At 35.6% G+C, this 16,736-nt stretch overlaps 1 protein-coding gene across 3 annotated transcripts in view; it reads right to left on the bottom strand.

The window, feature by feature from the left end:
* The window catches only part of SEMA3A (semaphorin 3A), a 289,537-nt gene that overhangs the window by 14,865 nt on the left and 257,936 nt on the right, over positions 1-16,736 (bottom strand). For all 3 annotated transcript variants that reach the window (XM_015295177.4, NM_204977.1, XM_040654804.2), the window contains 4 exon segments: positions 15,674-15,893; positions 10,580-10,671; positions 6,342-6,383; positions 787-944 (listed from right to left, as the gene is read on the bottom strand). In XM_015295177.4, coding sequence (XP_015150663.1) covers positions 787-944; positions 6,342-6,383; positions 10,580-10,671; positions 15,674-15,893 — 512 coding nt within the window.

Here is a 16,736-nt window from a genome sequence, read left to right as displayed (position 1 = left end):
ATTTATCACTTCAGTTATTCCTAATTTGTTCTTCAATATCTAACAGCAGTTCAGTAACTAACTTGTACACTTTAAGAAAAACAATTTTATAGACAAAGGGAAGAAAAGAAAATATGATTTTAAATTTTCAGATCAAGCAATAAGAGTTGTAAATTCTTATTAAAAAGGTATTTTAATCACATTTTCTGCTTTCACTTAACCTCTGCATTGCAAAACCTTCAACGCCAATGCAGAGTGATAGTAAAATAGCAGTTGTTCTGATATGAGAGCATTTATGCACTCATCAATACATATGAATTATACTTTTGAATAATAATAATGTTATATATCACTAAGTAATAACTTTCCATTAATGTTCAGATATTTTATAAATACTTTCTTTAACTTAGATATGAAAACATAGGGTTATTTAGTTGGTCAAGTAGTTATTTTCTTTCAGTATCAACTCCCTATCCCTCATGTAAAAGAAAGTAGATTTTACTTCTTCCTGCTTATTACCAAATAAAAAATTATGAATCCATTTCACAAACTATTCTTTTCAGTTTTTTGTTTGTTTGTTTGTTTGTTTTCCCCAATAGCTTTTTAATCCACTCTAAGAAGTAGCAGTGTTCCCTTTAAATCCACCAAGGCTTCATATTGATTGTAGCTCCCACAATTATGTTTTCTTTGGAAAAGAATGGACTCCAGTTAACCATCCCATGCAAAATCTCCAAAACCTTCTGGTCACATTTAGGTCATCAGTTAAAACAAATAGTAAACCATGTAGACATCTGAAACTGTCCCTACCTCTTAGCAGTGGGAAAGTAACGTGAGCAAGATGAACCATCCCAGGCGCAGTAGGGGTCTCTTGCAAGACAACACTCGGCACATGCTTTTCCATAGACATCACAGCGGTGTAAAGGAAGCTGTGAAACTCCGGTGGCTGAGCCAATGTAGAGCTGTTGCTGTTACAAAAATGAAAAAGTAAAATAAAATAAAACTGTTTTTTGGTTTTTTTTGTTTTTTTTTTTTTTCCCTAGGAAAGTATAAAATATTTATTAAAAATTAATATGTTAAGGCCATTAGAAATGCAATAAAGAATCATTACCCTGATGTACACTAAGTGAATGAGAATAAAATTGTCTTCTGGGTAAAAAATCAAACAGGAACAACTTTGATTTTGGTATGAAGTTCTCAGTTGTTTCTCTGAGAACATAAAAGAGAAAAGAAAAATTCTTCTTTTCATTTTTTTCTTTGTATTCAGATCCCCACATTGGCGCAATGCTAAAATCATTGACATAAAACAGTGGAGAATACAATTGTGACTTTAAATAAAAAGGAAAACAACTTTAATTTCAGTTTCTTATATATGACTTGGATTTATTTCAGTGAGTCTAAAGGAAATGATTTCAGACAGATATGGAGACATATAAGCTTGGAATAGGTACCATACTTGCATGTCTGATAATTCTGAAGTTTCATAGTCTTTTCTGCAGATCATACACTCTAATTGAAACATATATTTAATGAAGGAAGAAGGCATACTTTATTTTGGATAAGGAACAGTGCTGACTGGGAGATGGAGTTCAAAAATGGAGAACCATGAAGGAAAAAAGATGCAAACAAAATGAAGTACAGCTTTGTATGGCATCATAATATAATAACTTGTCAGTTTCCTCTCTGATCTCAAATTCAGGTGGTCCATTAGGGAAGTCAGTCCCAAGAGAGACAAGAGGAAACTTGAACTACTGATTCTATGTGAAATTCCAAAGAGAGATATTTCAGCTTAGGGCTAATTTGCAAAGAAAAAAGGTATGAGTGTAGTAAGCAAATAGAATTCACTCTGAGATACTAAACTAGGAGATTATAAAATAAATAGATTTATAAAAATTAAATGACATAATCTTTCTTTCTTGAAAATACTGATCCTTTGCTTAAAAAAGCTTAAAATTTGTTATCCAGTACCTCTTGTGGTGCAACTAATACTTTTTTTGTTTGTTTGTTTGTTTGTTTTTGTTTTTTAAAGTCTCACTCTGAGCAGTCACACTGAGAAACTGGATATTTGTACTCATTTTTCAATCTTAGAAAACATAAGGTTGGTGTGAAAAATAGGCTTTCAAGAAATTTTATCAAAATTCTTCATCTCTTGCACTGTGATGCCCCAGAGGTATTACTTCCACAGAATCCTGGAATGGAAGGTGGTTGAAGTTAACTATCTGCTCAAAAGCATGTACACTGGATAACAGGAGAAAGAAAACACAAAAGTGCTCCAAAAAGGTGGTGTTTTAGTTTCTTTGAAAGACAGCAGCTTGGCAGTTTTTACAGACATATTAGTTATAACAGAAACATCCCATGACTTCACACAAACTGCAATAGTTTCTCAAGGAAAATATGACAAGGAAAGTACCCAAAAGAAAACAAATGCTCTGGTAAATAGAAAACTAAGACCTATCTAAGCAGCTGCTTCCATCTATTACAGTGCCTTAGCTGGGCTGTAAAACCACATTCTTCTGAGCAACAATCTCTGACCACACAGAGCTTCTCACAAAGCCTTCAGTGTACGCAACAGTCCCCAGCTAGAGCTGTATCACTGACAAGTAGATGACAGGCAATGGACATGATGGGCTGATTCTGCCTAACTTAAGCTACTTAATGAAGTTCCCAGCTTAGGGGTACATTCTGTAGTAAAAAGAGCAGCAATTCAAATCTCAGGTGACCTAAATATTTCTCAAGGGATGCTTTTTCTCTTTACTGATTATAGAGGCAGCATAGGTCAAATTAAAGCTTCATTTAAGCATCTTAAATGTCCAGATGGTATTGATCTGAGTCCTATGTAATTGGGGCATTAATATATACATGTGCATGTGTGTGTTGCAGCCAGTATAAAAAAGAACCAATGAACCTGGAGAATGTATATGGGAAAATAAAGAAGTGTGGTGTAATAGTTTCCTACATATCTCTGTAACTAATTTCATTTTACCAAAATACCTCCCCGATTTCTAATATATGTCCTTAGAATCAGAGGACTTAAAAAAAAAAAAAAAAAAAAAAAGATAGAGAGAGACAGAGAAGCCAAAATAGGGTTACTTAAAGAATCTATTTCTTGTAGATAAGTTCATAAAGTTCAGTCACTGAACTATAGGCTATGTACAGCTATAGTTCTGTGCACAGCCTTCAGGCTTCTGTTTGCTCCTCTTCTGATCACAGTTTTAGATTCCAGCTGGTGATCATTATTCTGGACATAATAATAAATAAATTCAGGCAGTATGAAACTTAGAAAGTAGCAATAGAATGATTTGTATCAGTGGTCTGACCTTACTTTGCCATACATAGACAAACTGCCTTTTGGGCAAAGAGTCTCTCCCAAGAGGTTTTTAATTTAATACATCAGTTGATTATCAGATAAAACTAGAGGAAAAAAAAAGAGAGAGAGAGAAAAAAAGAATAAAAAGAAAAAGTAGCCCTCTAATCATCCTTGAAGAAATATCAGAGCTCCAGAAAAGTTGAGATTATTTTACGCAGTCCAGTGATCTCTCCACCCCACTGTGTTGCCCAAAATGTAATTCTTCCCCAGTGCTAGGAGGAAGATGGAGCTGAGAAATTTCCACCTGCAGTTAACAAATCAAAAGTTATTAAGAGATGAAAAATTTGAATGTTTAAAATGAAGAACTTAAGCAGAATTTTAAAAGAAATGTTAGGGAACAGTAGCCTCAAATCCCACTGAATTTCGTTTTATGTCTTGAAATATAACTATCTGATGCAGAAGAGTTCAGGAAATTGTTTAAGTGATAGAAACATTTTTGACTGGCCCTTTCCATATGCTTGCTACAGCCATCGTTTTTTTTTTTAATGTAAGGAAAAACTATGGAGCCCTCCTGGACAGACTCAGGGTCAAGTACAGCCGGGGGCTTGCTGGAGGCCTAGCTCTCACAAAACTATGAAATGAAGAGGCTGTAGAGTATTACAGGATGCTGTCTTCTCAAAGTTTGTGTCTACTAGTAACTGCATAAGTCATTCAAGTAATAATGCTACATGAAGTATGTGCTCACAAGGAATATGTAGCTTCAGTGAGAAAATGTAAATATAATTCTAGTTAGCTAAAGACAGCAGACCTGGGAAGGACTATATCAACTGAGTTTCCTCGCTGAAAGTCACTCTTTCTCAAAGATCAAAATTTATACTTACATACAGGGGCATGGAAGACTTAGAGCTTTATATCATTTAAATCTTCAACTAAATTCTCCTGAAGAACTTGAAGGATTTGGTTATTAGGAAGAAGGTTCTCTTGTAATATATCATTTGGACATGATGGCAAAAAGGTAGCTTTGAACATCTAGTGTAGTAACATATTCAAAAATAAAAAGAAATTTCATGTGCTGTGCTTTTATAGCACATATAGCACTACAACAAAAGATTTGTTGGTGAAGAAAATGAAGTGGTATTTCTGAAAGTATTCAGTAGAACATGCTAGTTCCACTGTTTACATTTTATACTCCTGCTTTCTGCGCTACACAGAATTATTGTGCTGTTTATATGAAAAACACCCTGCTAATCGAAACAAAATGAGTAAAGTGTTTGAGTTGTAAAACTACAGTATTTTGAAATAAAAGATATAAAATGGAAACATGTTGCCAAATACTTATTTGATACATAGAGACGGTGCCAAAAGCTTTTCATGCTGTCATTTTTAGCCTGTGGCTGGTTGACTTTTCATGAGCTTAACTTTGCCTGTTTAACCTGTGTTTTATGCTCTTTTTTAGATTTAGACAATTTTAGTAGTGTACATTTGTTTCCAAAAGACTTGGGGAAAATCATAATCTCTCCTGAATAACTAAGGATGCTTTGAAGAAGGGATTGCACTAAAACACACGTGCTATTATTAGACATGATTGGCTGCTTGAAGGGAACATATTTATACAAATAATCCAAAGCAGAGCATTTTGGTATGGAGTGAGCATACGTATGTATATACACAACTTGACAGGTTTGTTTTCAGATATCTCAGTATTCAATAATACTTTTTTTTTTTTTGTCCTTCCATTTTTGCTGTTCTAGTTGATAAACAATGTTAGAAAAGTGGCCCCAAGCAAAATGTTTTCTGTCAAATACATGAATGTATTCAGACAACTTTCCTATATACAGTATATTTTGAGTCAAATAGGCAGCATTTCAAACAGAATACTGGGCTCTGTTCAGTAACGTAGAAAGAGAGGTAAATGAGTTAATTAAATCTTATTTAGAATACAATGCAACTATTAAAGCATCCTTTTGAGCATTTATTACCAAATCTCTTTTATACTGACAATGGCATTAACGTAAAATTAATGAGTGTAAACAAGTCACTGTAGTGGACTATTACAAAATATTTCTTCACTTGTTTACTTGTTTGTTTTGAATGGAAGAGATATATATCTAGCTTAAGTAGACTAGAGTGTCGTAGTCTACAAGAAGCACTATCTTAAGGGCTTCTTGAAGCAGAAGGAACATGATTATCCTCAGTACTGCCTGGTACACTCTCTAATCCATGATTCTAATCCCTTTTTTTCAGCCATTGAAGTATCTGCAAAACTGTATGCTATGGTCAGTTCCACAAAGTATGTTTTATTGAAAAGTATCTTCTTTTGCTTGTTTCATATAGCTAATTAGCCTCTGGAGAGAACAGAAGCCATGCAACTCATGATTTTGCCATTCTGTATTGTACAGTCCTTTGCATTATGTCTCTGCCTGTGTGTAGACTGCATCTATTTACGGACTGAAAAGTTTTCATTTACTTAGTGTCTCCTCCCAGGAAAGACATTCTGCATGCTATTCATCATACTGCTTATGCTGTGTTTATTCATATTCCTCAACCTCTTTTCTACTGGCACCAGAAGTTGTTCTGGTCATTATTTTTCTGGTGATACTTTCTTCCAATACTACTTTCATGACTATCCAGAGCCAGGGACCTGTCACATGAACTGAATCTCTATTTATAGCATTGGAGTTGGTAGAATTTGCTACTAACAGTACAGAGAGTAGACACCAGTCCCATTAAAGCAAGGTACCAAGCTTAGCCACTCTTTTAGAAAATTCTCAGTCATAAGAACATTCAATAATGTGGAATTTTTTTTTTTTTTTTTTTTTTGAGAGCCCCCAGACAGAAGGTTAGTTTGTTTAGTTTACACCTTACCAGTAACTAACACATGCTAGGTTTTTCCTATTGGATTTACATGTTATATTCTTCTGAGAAAATACTGCTGTTTATGTAAAGAGAAGGGGTGCTACTGTAACTAATGTATATCTCTACTGACTGCCAAGTTACTGTCTAAAAGACAGAGACCAATAAATATTTAAAAGTGATTTAAAGTTTGTGGATACAGTACCTGTTTTGTGGAAATCTTCATTGCTGAAATAACAGTGGGTTCCTAAGAGAGAAAGAAAAAAAAAAAAAGATTTAAAGTATAAAATAAGTTCTATAAATACAGAAATTCTGCCAGAACTCTATTTGCCTAACTTAGAAAACCTGCAACTAGTAGTGGTGCTTCATAGTGATGGTGTTTCTTGTCTTTTGCAGTGGTATATCTTCTACTTATAAGTGAATGAGAATATACATGTCCACATACATCTTTGATTGTTATAATGATTGCAGATGTATCATTTCAAATGATTCTTACAGTCTCCAAAGTCTCAAAGTGATTACTTATTTCTCATTTTGAAATTAAATTCTGCCCTTAAAATCAAATGTCTCAGAAAATATGAAAATAATAATGTACGTATCAAAACATGTAGATTGTAACACTGAAATATACAATGCCCTTTAACCATATAAAGGGGGAAAAAACTTTTCTGCAAAATCTTATTTGTAAGAACAAGCCATAATAAGAAGCCTAATATTGTTGACTGCACTGCACTATTATCATACAGGACAAGTTACTGATATTTGCAGGATTCAGAGCAAAAATAGGCAAGAGATTTTTTTAGTGTTCAAATATCTATTATTACTCCCCTCCTAGCTGCATCTACTCTTAATTATAGTCACCTGTATCAATCAGATATCAAACCAATATCTACTTTCTTAAATGAGAGACTGTAACATGTAGTTAATACAGTAAGTATATTTAGATCTGCTTAAAAGTATATTATTTCTATGTTTTAGGCCTAGCTGCTTGTATGAATTTACTCCCAGGAGTAAAAGTGACATCATTTGGTGATGTATGATGTCAAGTCAGTGCTATATGAATATTATTTCGTCTCAAATAGTACTAATGGTATGTCATTGTTTTCATTATGCAAATTAATAATGTTTTCACTAAGTTTTCACACTTATATAGCTTTTAACTTGCTTCTCCTGAGAGAATTTGATATGGGTTGGTGGATGTTAAACATGTGGGCCTGCCTTTCCAAATAGTTTAACAGATCCTATATTAGAAAGCATCAATTAAGTGTAACTTTTGTATGAAAATTGAACTTATGGGTTTGTTTGTTCAGCTGTTCAGAGAAATATTGCAGAAATGGGGTTAAGAGAGGAATTTGTTATCAATGTAACAGATATGGAAGATTAGGTTTGGTGGAATATAAATGAAAAGCATTGTATTCAACAAATTGCAGTTTAAGCAATGAAATACACTCTTTTTGATGCACGTAGACTCCTCTGCAACTAAAGAAAACTTACATTTAATTAAAGTATATTTAAAATCTATTGCATATTCCCTATTGAAATATGCATATCTTATGCACACAAATTCTGCTTATTGCACCAAAATATGTTAATAATCGCTTTAAGGCTTAAATGTATGCCAAATGAGAAAAATGAGCTTTCAAGAAAATCAGAACACCAAAATCTTTTTATGTAGTGAATAAATACATATATAAAGTACAAGAACAAATCTGTATTTGCCATTATCCATAGCATTTCTGTAAAGACTGTCTGAAATAAAAATTTCATTCCATTTATCTCCTTTCTTTCACTTTTATATTTCTTTAATCTCCTTTAGCTTGGCACTTCTACTTGATTATCAACAATTGCCAAATTACCTTGCATTAATGTAATGACTTCTACTTGTACAAGAAACCAAAAAGCTGGGAGCCACAAATTACTTGTCTCATTATCTGTTCATAGTTGGCATTCAGAAAAGAAAGAGATAGAGAGATAAAGAAGGAAAGAGGGAAAGGAAGTTAGCATTTAGAAAAGAAAGCGATAAAGAGGGAATGAGGGGAAGGAAGGAAGGAAGGAAGGAAGGAAGGAAGGAAGGAAGGAAGGAAGGAAGGAAGGAAGGAAGGAAGGAAGGAAGGAAGGAAGGAAGGAAGGAAGGAAGGAAGGAAGGAAGGAAGGAAGGAAGGAAGGAAGGAAGGAAGGAGGGAAGGAAGGAGGGAAGGGAGGAAGGGAGGAAGGGAGGAAGGGAGGAAGGGAGGAAGGGAGAAACGGAGGAAGGGAGGAAGGGAGGAAGGGAGGAAGGGAGGAAGGGAGAAACGGAGGAAGGGAGGAAGGGAGGAAGGGAGAAACGGAGGAAGGGAGGAAGGGAGGAAGGGAGGAAGGGAGGAAGGGAGGAAGGGAGGAAGGGAGGAAGGGAGGAAGGAAGGAAGGAAGGAAGGAAGGAAGGAAGGAAGGAAGGAAGGAAGGAAGGAAGGAAGGAAGGAAGGAAGGAAGGAAGGAAGGAAGGAAGGAAAAAAAGAAGGGAGGGAGGGAGGGAGGGAGGAAGGGAGGGAGGAAGGGAGGAAGAGAGGAAGAAAGGAAGGGAGGAAGGAAAGAAGGAAGGGAGGGAGGAAGGGAGGAAGGGAGAAAAAGAAAAATCTGCCCTCAGAAAACCCCAATGATCTTAGAAACAGAGATAACCATCCTTTCAGGATTCAACACAATGATCTTTGTATAAGGTTGGTACAAGCTGGACATGAGCCAGCAATGTGCGCTTGCAGCCCAGAAGGCCAACTACATCCTGGGCTGCGTTAAAAGGGGAGTGGCTAGCAGGGAAAGGGAGGTGATTGTCCCCCTCTACTTGGCTCCTGTGAGGCCCCATCTGGAGTACTGCATCCAGGCCTGGAGCCCCCAGTAGAAGAAAGATTCAGAGCTCTTGGAACGAGTCCAAAAGAGGGTCACTAAGATGATCAGAGGGCTGGAGCACCTCTCCTATGAGGAAAGGTTGAGGGTACTAGGATTGCTTAGCCTGAAGAAGAGAAGGCTCCGGGGAGACCTCATTGTGGCCTTCCAGTACTTGAAGCGTGTGCATAAACAGGAGGGGGGACGGCTGTTTACCAGGGTGGATAGTGATAGGACAAGGGGGAATGGTTTTAAACTGAGACAGAGGAGGTTTAGGTTGGATATTAGGAGGAATTTTTTCACCCAGAGGGTGGTGACGCACTGGAACAGGTTGCCGAAGGAGGATGTGGATGCCCCATCCCTGGAGGCATTCAAGGCCAGGCTGGATGTGGCTCTGGGCAGCCTAGTCTGGTGGTTGGCAACCCTGCCCATGGCAGGGGGGTTGAAACTAGATGATCATTCTGGTCTTTTTCAATCCAGGCCATTCTATATTCTATGTATTCTATGATTCTATGAAGTAAAGGCCAATACAATGTGTGTATATATACATATATATAGAGAGAGAGAGCAAGTGAGAGAGAGAAAATCACAGGGAAAAAAGTACATATATATATATATATGCTCTATTTTTGGTATGTTGTATCTACTCAGAAGCCAAAGATAAAGTGATGGCAACTGAGTATAATAAGTACATAGTGGCTGCTTCTGAGTATGGCCCTTGACAGAACATCTGCAGTGACACCACATGATGTGGGGCTCACCCACCGTGCACATATCATTTTCATGCTTGTCAGACCAACATGGTGCTCCTAGCCAGGTATCAGCCCACTAAAGCCTGGGGCTTGTTAAAAAGTGACATAAAACAGCACTGACTAAAAGAATAATGTAGGGAATGTAAATGATTTGTTGTTGTGTACAAAACACAAGACATCCCTGGGATCTGTCTGCAAAGTGTTTGAAAGGTTTACTTGGCCTCAACTTGCAGGAGTGCCTGCATGATGCTATATTTTTTAAGTAGCTCAAACAATAAAGCTGGAAGAGATTTATTTTCACAAAAAAAAAAGTGTTAATTAGGGAGTGTTTATGGTGTCTTTTGTGAAACTCTGAAAATAAGGCTCTCAATCACCTTTGAAAATATGAACACTTAGTTTGTCAGATTATTAAATATAAGATAATGGTGAAGATCAGTGTTTTTCCTGAGGCATTTTCCTACAGTTATGTTATGTGGGTTATCTAAATTGAGTTTTTATGCATCTATACAATTTTTCTATTCTGTATCTCTGTGGAAGAAAAGAGACAGGCAAACTTGTACATCTAACTACAGCGTGTAACGTCTGTAAGATTCACAGATACAAATTTGTGTTTCAACCACCACAAAACAAGAGCCTAAAATACCATTTTTTATCATTAACCTTCAGCTAGCACTGAAAGTTTCAAGGTTTATTTTGACTAGTGTCTGCATTTGTAAGTGACAAGCTAATTAGAGGGTTATGCCAGGTTATTCCTTGGCTAGACTGCAAGAAGTTCAGTTTACAGCTGTCCACTGAGAAATCTACAACCTGACGCTTGAAATTTAGCTGCACTTACCCGAAAGACGGTCATTTCTTCCAGCAAGACTTCTTCTAATTCATGCCAAGTCTCCTTAGGAATTGAAACCACTTTAAGAACTGTTCCAATATCTTGAAAAGGAGGAGAAAAAAAAAAAAAAGGAAAAAGAAAAAGTGTTTTTAGGTGCTTAAGAAGCATACTTCTACTTCAGAGCAGTCAGAATCTCTTGTATGTAATTATTTCACATATAAAGATTGTGAAGCCGCATACCACTGCACACTTGTTTTCAAATGCCAACTGCTATTTAAAACACTCTGGAAAAACACTGAATTTCAGTAGAGCATTTGATTGAAATTTTTTAAATATCAAAATTCAACAAAAATAACAAGAAGACAAATAGTATTCTATCAAACCCAGAAAGGGCAGGACTGAAATACTACTTAAATGACAGTATAAAATGACAGATGTTTCAATCATTTAATCGAGAAAGGAAAAGCACTAAATTCACCCAGCAATTTTTTATTGTCCATTTTGAAGCATGATGTTTGTCATTCTTAAAATGCATGTGAAGACGCTGTCAAAGGGCTTAGTATGGAAATAAAAACATCTGGACAAATGTTGTTAGACAGATGAAGATGCTAGATCTCTTAAGTACATGCAATCTTCTCTGTGTCAAACAAAGTACCTAAGATGTATAAGCTCCTTAGGGCATCTATATTTCCCTGTGACTTAGATACTAGACTTCACTGAGGAATAAAAAGCAACACAATTTTAATCTTCAACATCAGAAATAGGTGTGTGACAACAATTTCACACTATACCCATCTACATTCTTGCAGGTTTTGCAATTGCCTTTATTGTGAACAAAGCCAAGACTTGAAGTTCCAAAGCTACAGCCTCTGGTTTTGTGAAACTGTTTGCAACTTTTAGGGCTATCTCTGTTTTACTGCTTCTGCACCTGTGATTTATTTATTTGTTTTTATTAACAGAATCTGCAAGGGGAAAAAAGAAAAAAGATAATTTCTAGATTGGTACACATCACTGAAGACTCACTGAAATGTAAACAACTCTGCATGTGACTTTTCTTTTTTACCAGCAATGTGTAGTACCATGTAAATATAGGAATAATCTCTATGGATGTTTCATAATATGTATTCTGGGAAAATACAAAGCATTTTAAAATTGACAAAATACTTGGAATAACAGAACTGTAACAATCAGCATTCTCAAAATAAAAAAGCATTGAGATATAAAAGCACAAATTTATACATATACGTGTATCTGTTGAAACTTCTGATTAAAAAAAAAAAAGGATGACAACTCATTGTTTTTAAAATTAAAAGTACAGGTAAAAGTGAAGCAGATTAAATGGCTTTTTTTTTTTGTAAGTTGAGCATCTTAAAAGCTACGATTTCATGAGAAAGTTCTGCTCTTTTAACTCCTTCACAGAAAATTTTGTATTTTCAGAATTTAATTTTTTTTCCCACAGAATATCTCAGTCTCTGTTCTCATTCATTCATCACAAATTCTTGTTTTAAAAAGAAAAAAAAAAAAACCCTAAAAAAACTAAAAAAGAAAAAGAAAAAAAACACAATCTTTCTAAAAAAAGATAAAAAACCAAAAATACATTTTTTATTTAGGCAGCTGAATGTACAAATTAAGCTAGTAAGAGATACTTGATAAGTTGTTTTGGAAGTGGTTTTCATTATGGTTACTGTCACAAATTGAATATATTTAATTCAAGAAACAGTGAGAACACTACAGAGCAAATGCAATATGAACATAAAAACCAGAATGTTAAAGCACCATTTCTACAACAGATTAATGCAGAACAGATACTTTAATGTTAGTTACATTTGTAATATAATGGATGCATTCATTTCCTTAATTATCTTGATAATTTGATGGCTGTGGTTTTGAGGAAAATATATTGTATGGGTAAAAGAGAGAATTGTGCTTTAATACATATAACAGTGTACTAATTTAACATGGCTGTATACTGTGTTGGGGTATGGCTGTCCTCAGTCGCAATCCTTCAAATTCTATATTCCAGAAAAATAGGTGCATTTTTGAAAAAATAGCACAACTGAAGTTGTGGACCTGAGTGGGCACTGAATGGACATGAGTTGTTGTTTCAAAAAAGAAGACTATGTTTTAAGTGGATTCTGCAACAATTACAGGCACTGAACACTAGAGAAATCCTCTGAGGTCGAAGGTAATCTGTACAGCAACTCTGGTCAGGCCACAGGTACCGAAATGGACCTTTATCTCAGTTCCTGATCAAGTTTTACAGAGTAGTGTTTCAAACAGTTTCACACAAATGGAATCAAGCTTCTCCTTTAGGATCAGTAGGCTCTGCTGAGTAAGATAAGATTACTGTTATTAATTTGCTTTACTGACAGATATATCTTGACTGTGCCAAATGATCCCACACATCAGACGCTCAGGATATGCATTAAGTGCATATCTTAAACCCTGGTTTTTTCTGATATAATTTCAAGCATTCTGATATGATTTTATTTCCTTTGTGAAGCACTGGTATAATCACGGTGGGAAAGAAACTGCTTGGTTGAAGATTTCACCCACAGGAAAGGAAAATGTTACCGCACTGGATGGCTATTAATTATGTTATGTACAATTATCATCAGTTGTTCAATGAAAAGAAAAGTAAAATAAAAGTATTTCCTCAACATGCTGAACTTCAGCAGCATGTGGGAATAATATAGATTGCTGCCAGAGCACGGGGAAAATACAAAGAATGTACGTATCTAATCTGATGGGACAGACCTACACAGAAAAATCCAGCCATATCCCAGAGAGCTTAACTCTGTTTCTGCCATAGATTCAGGTCACCAAATACGAAACTGCACTGTGACTAGGGTCCCTGATCTGTTCCTTGGTTTGTTCTTTGCTTGAGGAAGAGGCAATATGCACCAATTGTATATCTGTTTCTGGTTTCAATTTGAGCAGCCTGTTCAGTTCAGCCCAGGGCAACTAAGAAGACAGGTCCTTAGTTCTGCCTCTTTCATTCTGCCCCTGCATCCTTTACTCAGTCTGAAAACTGCAATGGGCTCAGTTTACTCGGAACATCCTTTGTATCTCAGCTCTAAGCATGGGTATTTTAATGCCTATTCTTGTCCCATGAGAATGAAACCTGCTGGAAAAAGGGCAGTTCTGATGGACAAAGATATTTCAAGAAGTAATAGCACTGTCACAAAGCTGTGTTTTTGGTGCTAAAATCTCTTTTGGTAAGTGCAAGTAATAACTTTTCAATATTTTTATTAGAATTCTTGGATACAAATAGCAGCAGTTGGATGGAATCCAGAAGACTTACCACACATCTGAACACTAGTGGTTCAGAGAACTAAGTGCCTAAATTCTCAACTCAAAGTTAAGAGCTAGATATTGAAGCTTTTTTACAGAGAGACCTCGCCTGGCTGACTTAGATAAGAACAGCCATACATAACTGTCCAAAAGTTATATCTCAGGTTTAAGTAAGTATTCTTGTACTGTCTGAAAACAGACAGGAACTTCTGCATAACTGCTTGTTTTAGTCTAATAGAGGTCTCTACGAAAGTACAATGAACCTCTCTCTGCAAGCACTTATCTCTCACTTGCAGAAACCAAGACATCTTTCCTAGACAGAATGCCAATTCTTTGTGAGATAAATGCCACTTCTTGTGCTCGAGATGCAGACATAAATCAGCTCCTTATGTTTGTTCAGTGTCTTAGCCTTGATGCAGAAGGGCTTGTTTCCTCATGCCACAGCCAAGGGGAGTATTGCCATTAATATTTCTGTGGGCTGAATCATGTCATAGAAGACTTGTTGAAAGGCATGACACACTGCCAATTGTAGATTGCATTAAACCATTTAGTGTGTGATAGAAAAATATAAGAGTTGTGTAAAATCATATGAAACTACTTTTCAATGTTTTATGCGAGAACATATTGTAACACTGGTATCTAATAACTCAGTTCACAGCTTTAAAGAGCTGGAGCTCTTTCTGCAGAGCTGTACTTCCTGCAATATGTGTTCTGAATTGCTACACATGCAGTGTGTTTGGTACACAAAGCTTCATCAGATCTCAGTTTGCTTGTAATGTATTTCAGACATCAACATGAAGGAGACCTTGAGATTTATTGCTTTGGAAATCTGACCCCAGGTCTAGAGTACTAGAACTATATTTAAGTCAGAAAATGGACTGTTATAAGACAGAGAGACAGACAGGTATTTTTTAGGCCAAAGCTGAAAAGAAACAGTTGGTTTGAGGATTGTTTTGGTTTGAATTCATGATGTTAGTGTCTAATTATTAGTAATTATGTTCAATAAAAGTTTGAAATACTTCTACTCAACATAACTGAAACATTAGCAAATTAATGAAAAATTTTCACAGGTGAAGAAGGAGATCCACAAATATGAATCAGCAAAGGTCTATGGAAGCCAATGAAATTAAGCAAATGCATACCAGCTAATTCCTGACCACTGTAATTTCTCATTATTACCTTTCTGGGAAAATTGTATTCTCAGAGTATTTCTATTTCTGAGAAAGTGCCCAAGGCGTATCATTCTACAAGGCTTTGGAAAGGATATCATGTTTTTATTTAAATACTACCTCCTCTTAAACCACTTTTTATGTGCCAGATATCTGCATCTTAGGCAAAATGATGTACTCTTCTGGCTACAGTACCGGGCATCTTAAAGCAATAGTTGAAATACTTAAATGGCCCACAAGACATTTTTCTTACTTGGAAACTTTTTTCATTCATGTTAATGTTTCTTATGATGTGCTTCAAAATGGGTACCTCAAAAATTCAATTTTAATACTAAATTATAATTAATAAGGCAAAATATTTCTAATAAAATTCCCTAATAAAAGTAGTTGGAAAGAGTGGTTTGATCTTATTCCAGCTGGCAATGCTCCTAAAGAATTAAGCAACACAGGCCGCAGTCTGAACCTGTAACAAATTGTTACAACAAAGGCCTCCCCACACAGTTTTGAGTCTTGCCCCAGATTTTCATGGGTAAACACTGGAACATAATCCAGCATTCTGTCTTTCAGAATATGAAATTATATCTGATCTATGCCTTTGTAAGCCTGGAAGAACACCCAGCATAGTTTCAAAACTGCTCACCTGTGCCAATGAACATAACATCGTATTGACCATCTTCTGCATCTACTCGATCTACTACTATCTGTGTGAACTGGTAATCTACATCCGTTTTGATCATGATTGGACGGCTGTTGATGGGGAATACTGGGTTATACATTGCAGGATGACTTCTTGCAAATGTTATAACTTCATCAGGAAGGTCCTTGGTGGAGTCAAAGCCGCCAAATGTTTTACTGGGGCACTGAAAATAAAAAAGAAGTATTTTTCAATTTAAAACTGAAGAATACTAAGATATGAAAATCCATTTCATCACAATCATTCCAACTTTTTCATTTTATAAATAAGCACGACAGGGGATCTACTTTATCTTGACAGCAGGAGTTAATTTTGCCATTTAAGGTCTGTGATTTTTTATTTTTTTTCATTTTGGATTTAAAACAGTATAGAATATAACAGAATATAAATGAACCTTACACATCATTCACTTTTCTACGATCAGGTGTAAAGAGATTTTTACTCAATTACTGATTTGTATTAATCTCTAATTGGCAGAAAGAACAAATCCTGAATTTTCTAAAATTATTCTGTCTAAAGCAAGCAATTTCAGTATTTGGTTATCTATGCTATAGATAACTTATCATTTTTGTCAGTATTTAGTTTCAAAGCATTCTCTTGTGAAGTTGATGGAAATCATTTCCTCTCTTAGAAATCACACTCTCAAATGCTGAATTTTAAATTCCTGATTGTCTGTCTCAGCAAGTTGGTGTAATCCATGTAGTTTTGATAAAATGGATCCTGTTCCCTCTACAGATATTCTTATTAGCGAAGTTAGCAAAGGCTTTGACTAATCTGACTAAATGTGACATCAACAGTACATGTATCTATAAATGAGCTACATACACTGGGTTCCATTTATCATAAATGGAGAGCATAGGCACAATTTATCGCCATCTTGTTTTCCCATTAATACTTGAGGATGGTGGCTGATCACCACCATTCATCCCTGTCTCTTCTGTAAAATTTGTAAGTATTTTATGTGTAATTAGGGGTTACTTCAAAGTAACCATTTAATATTGTGTTAGTA

This window comes from Gallus gallus, chromosome 1, assembly GCF_016699485.2.
Source record: "Gallus gallus isolate bGalGal1 chromosome 1, bGalGal1.mat.broiler.GRCg7b, whole genome shotgun sequence".
In the NCBI taxonomy this organism is placed as follows: Eukaryota; Metazoa; Chordata; class Aves; order Galliformes; family Phasianidae; genus Gallus; species Gallus gallus.
The sequence above is the reverse complement of the archived record's forward strand: the minus strand, read 5'-3'. Positions and strand labels throughout refer to the sequence as shown.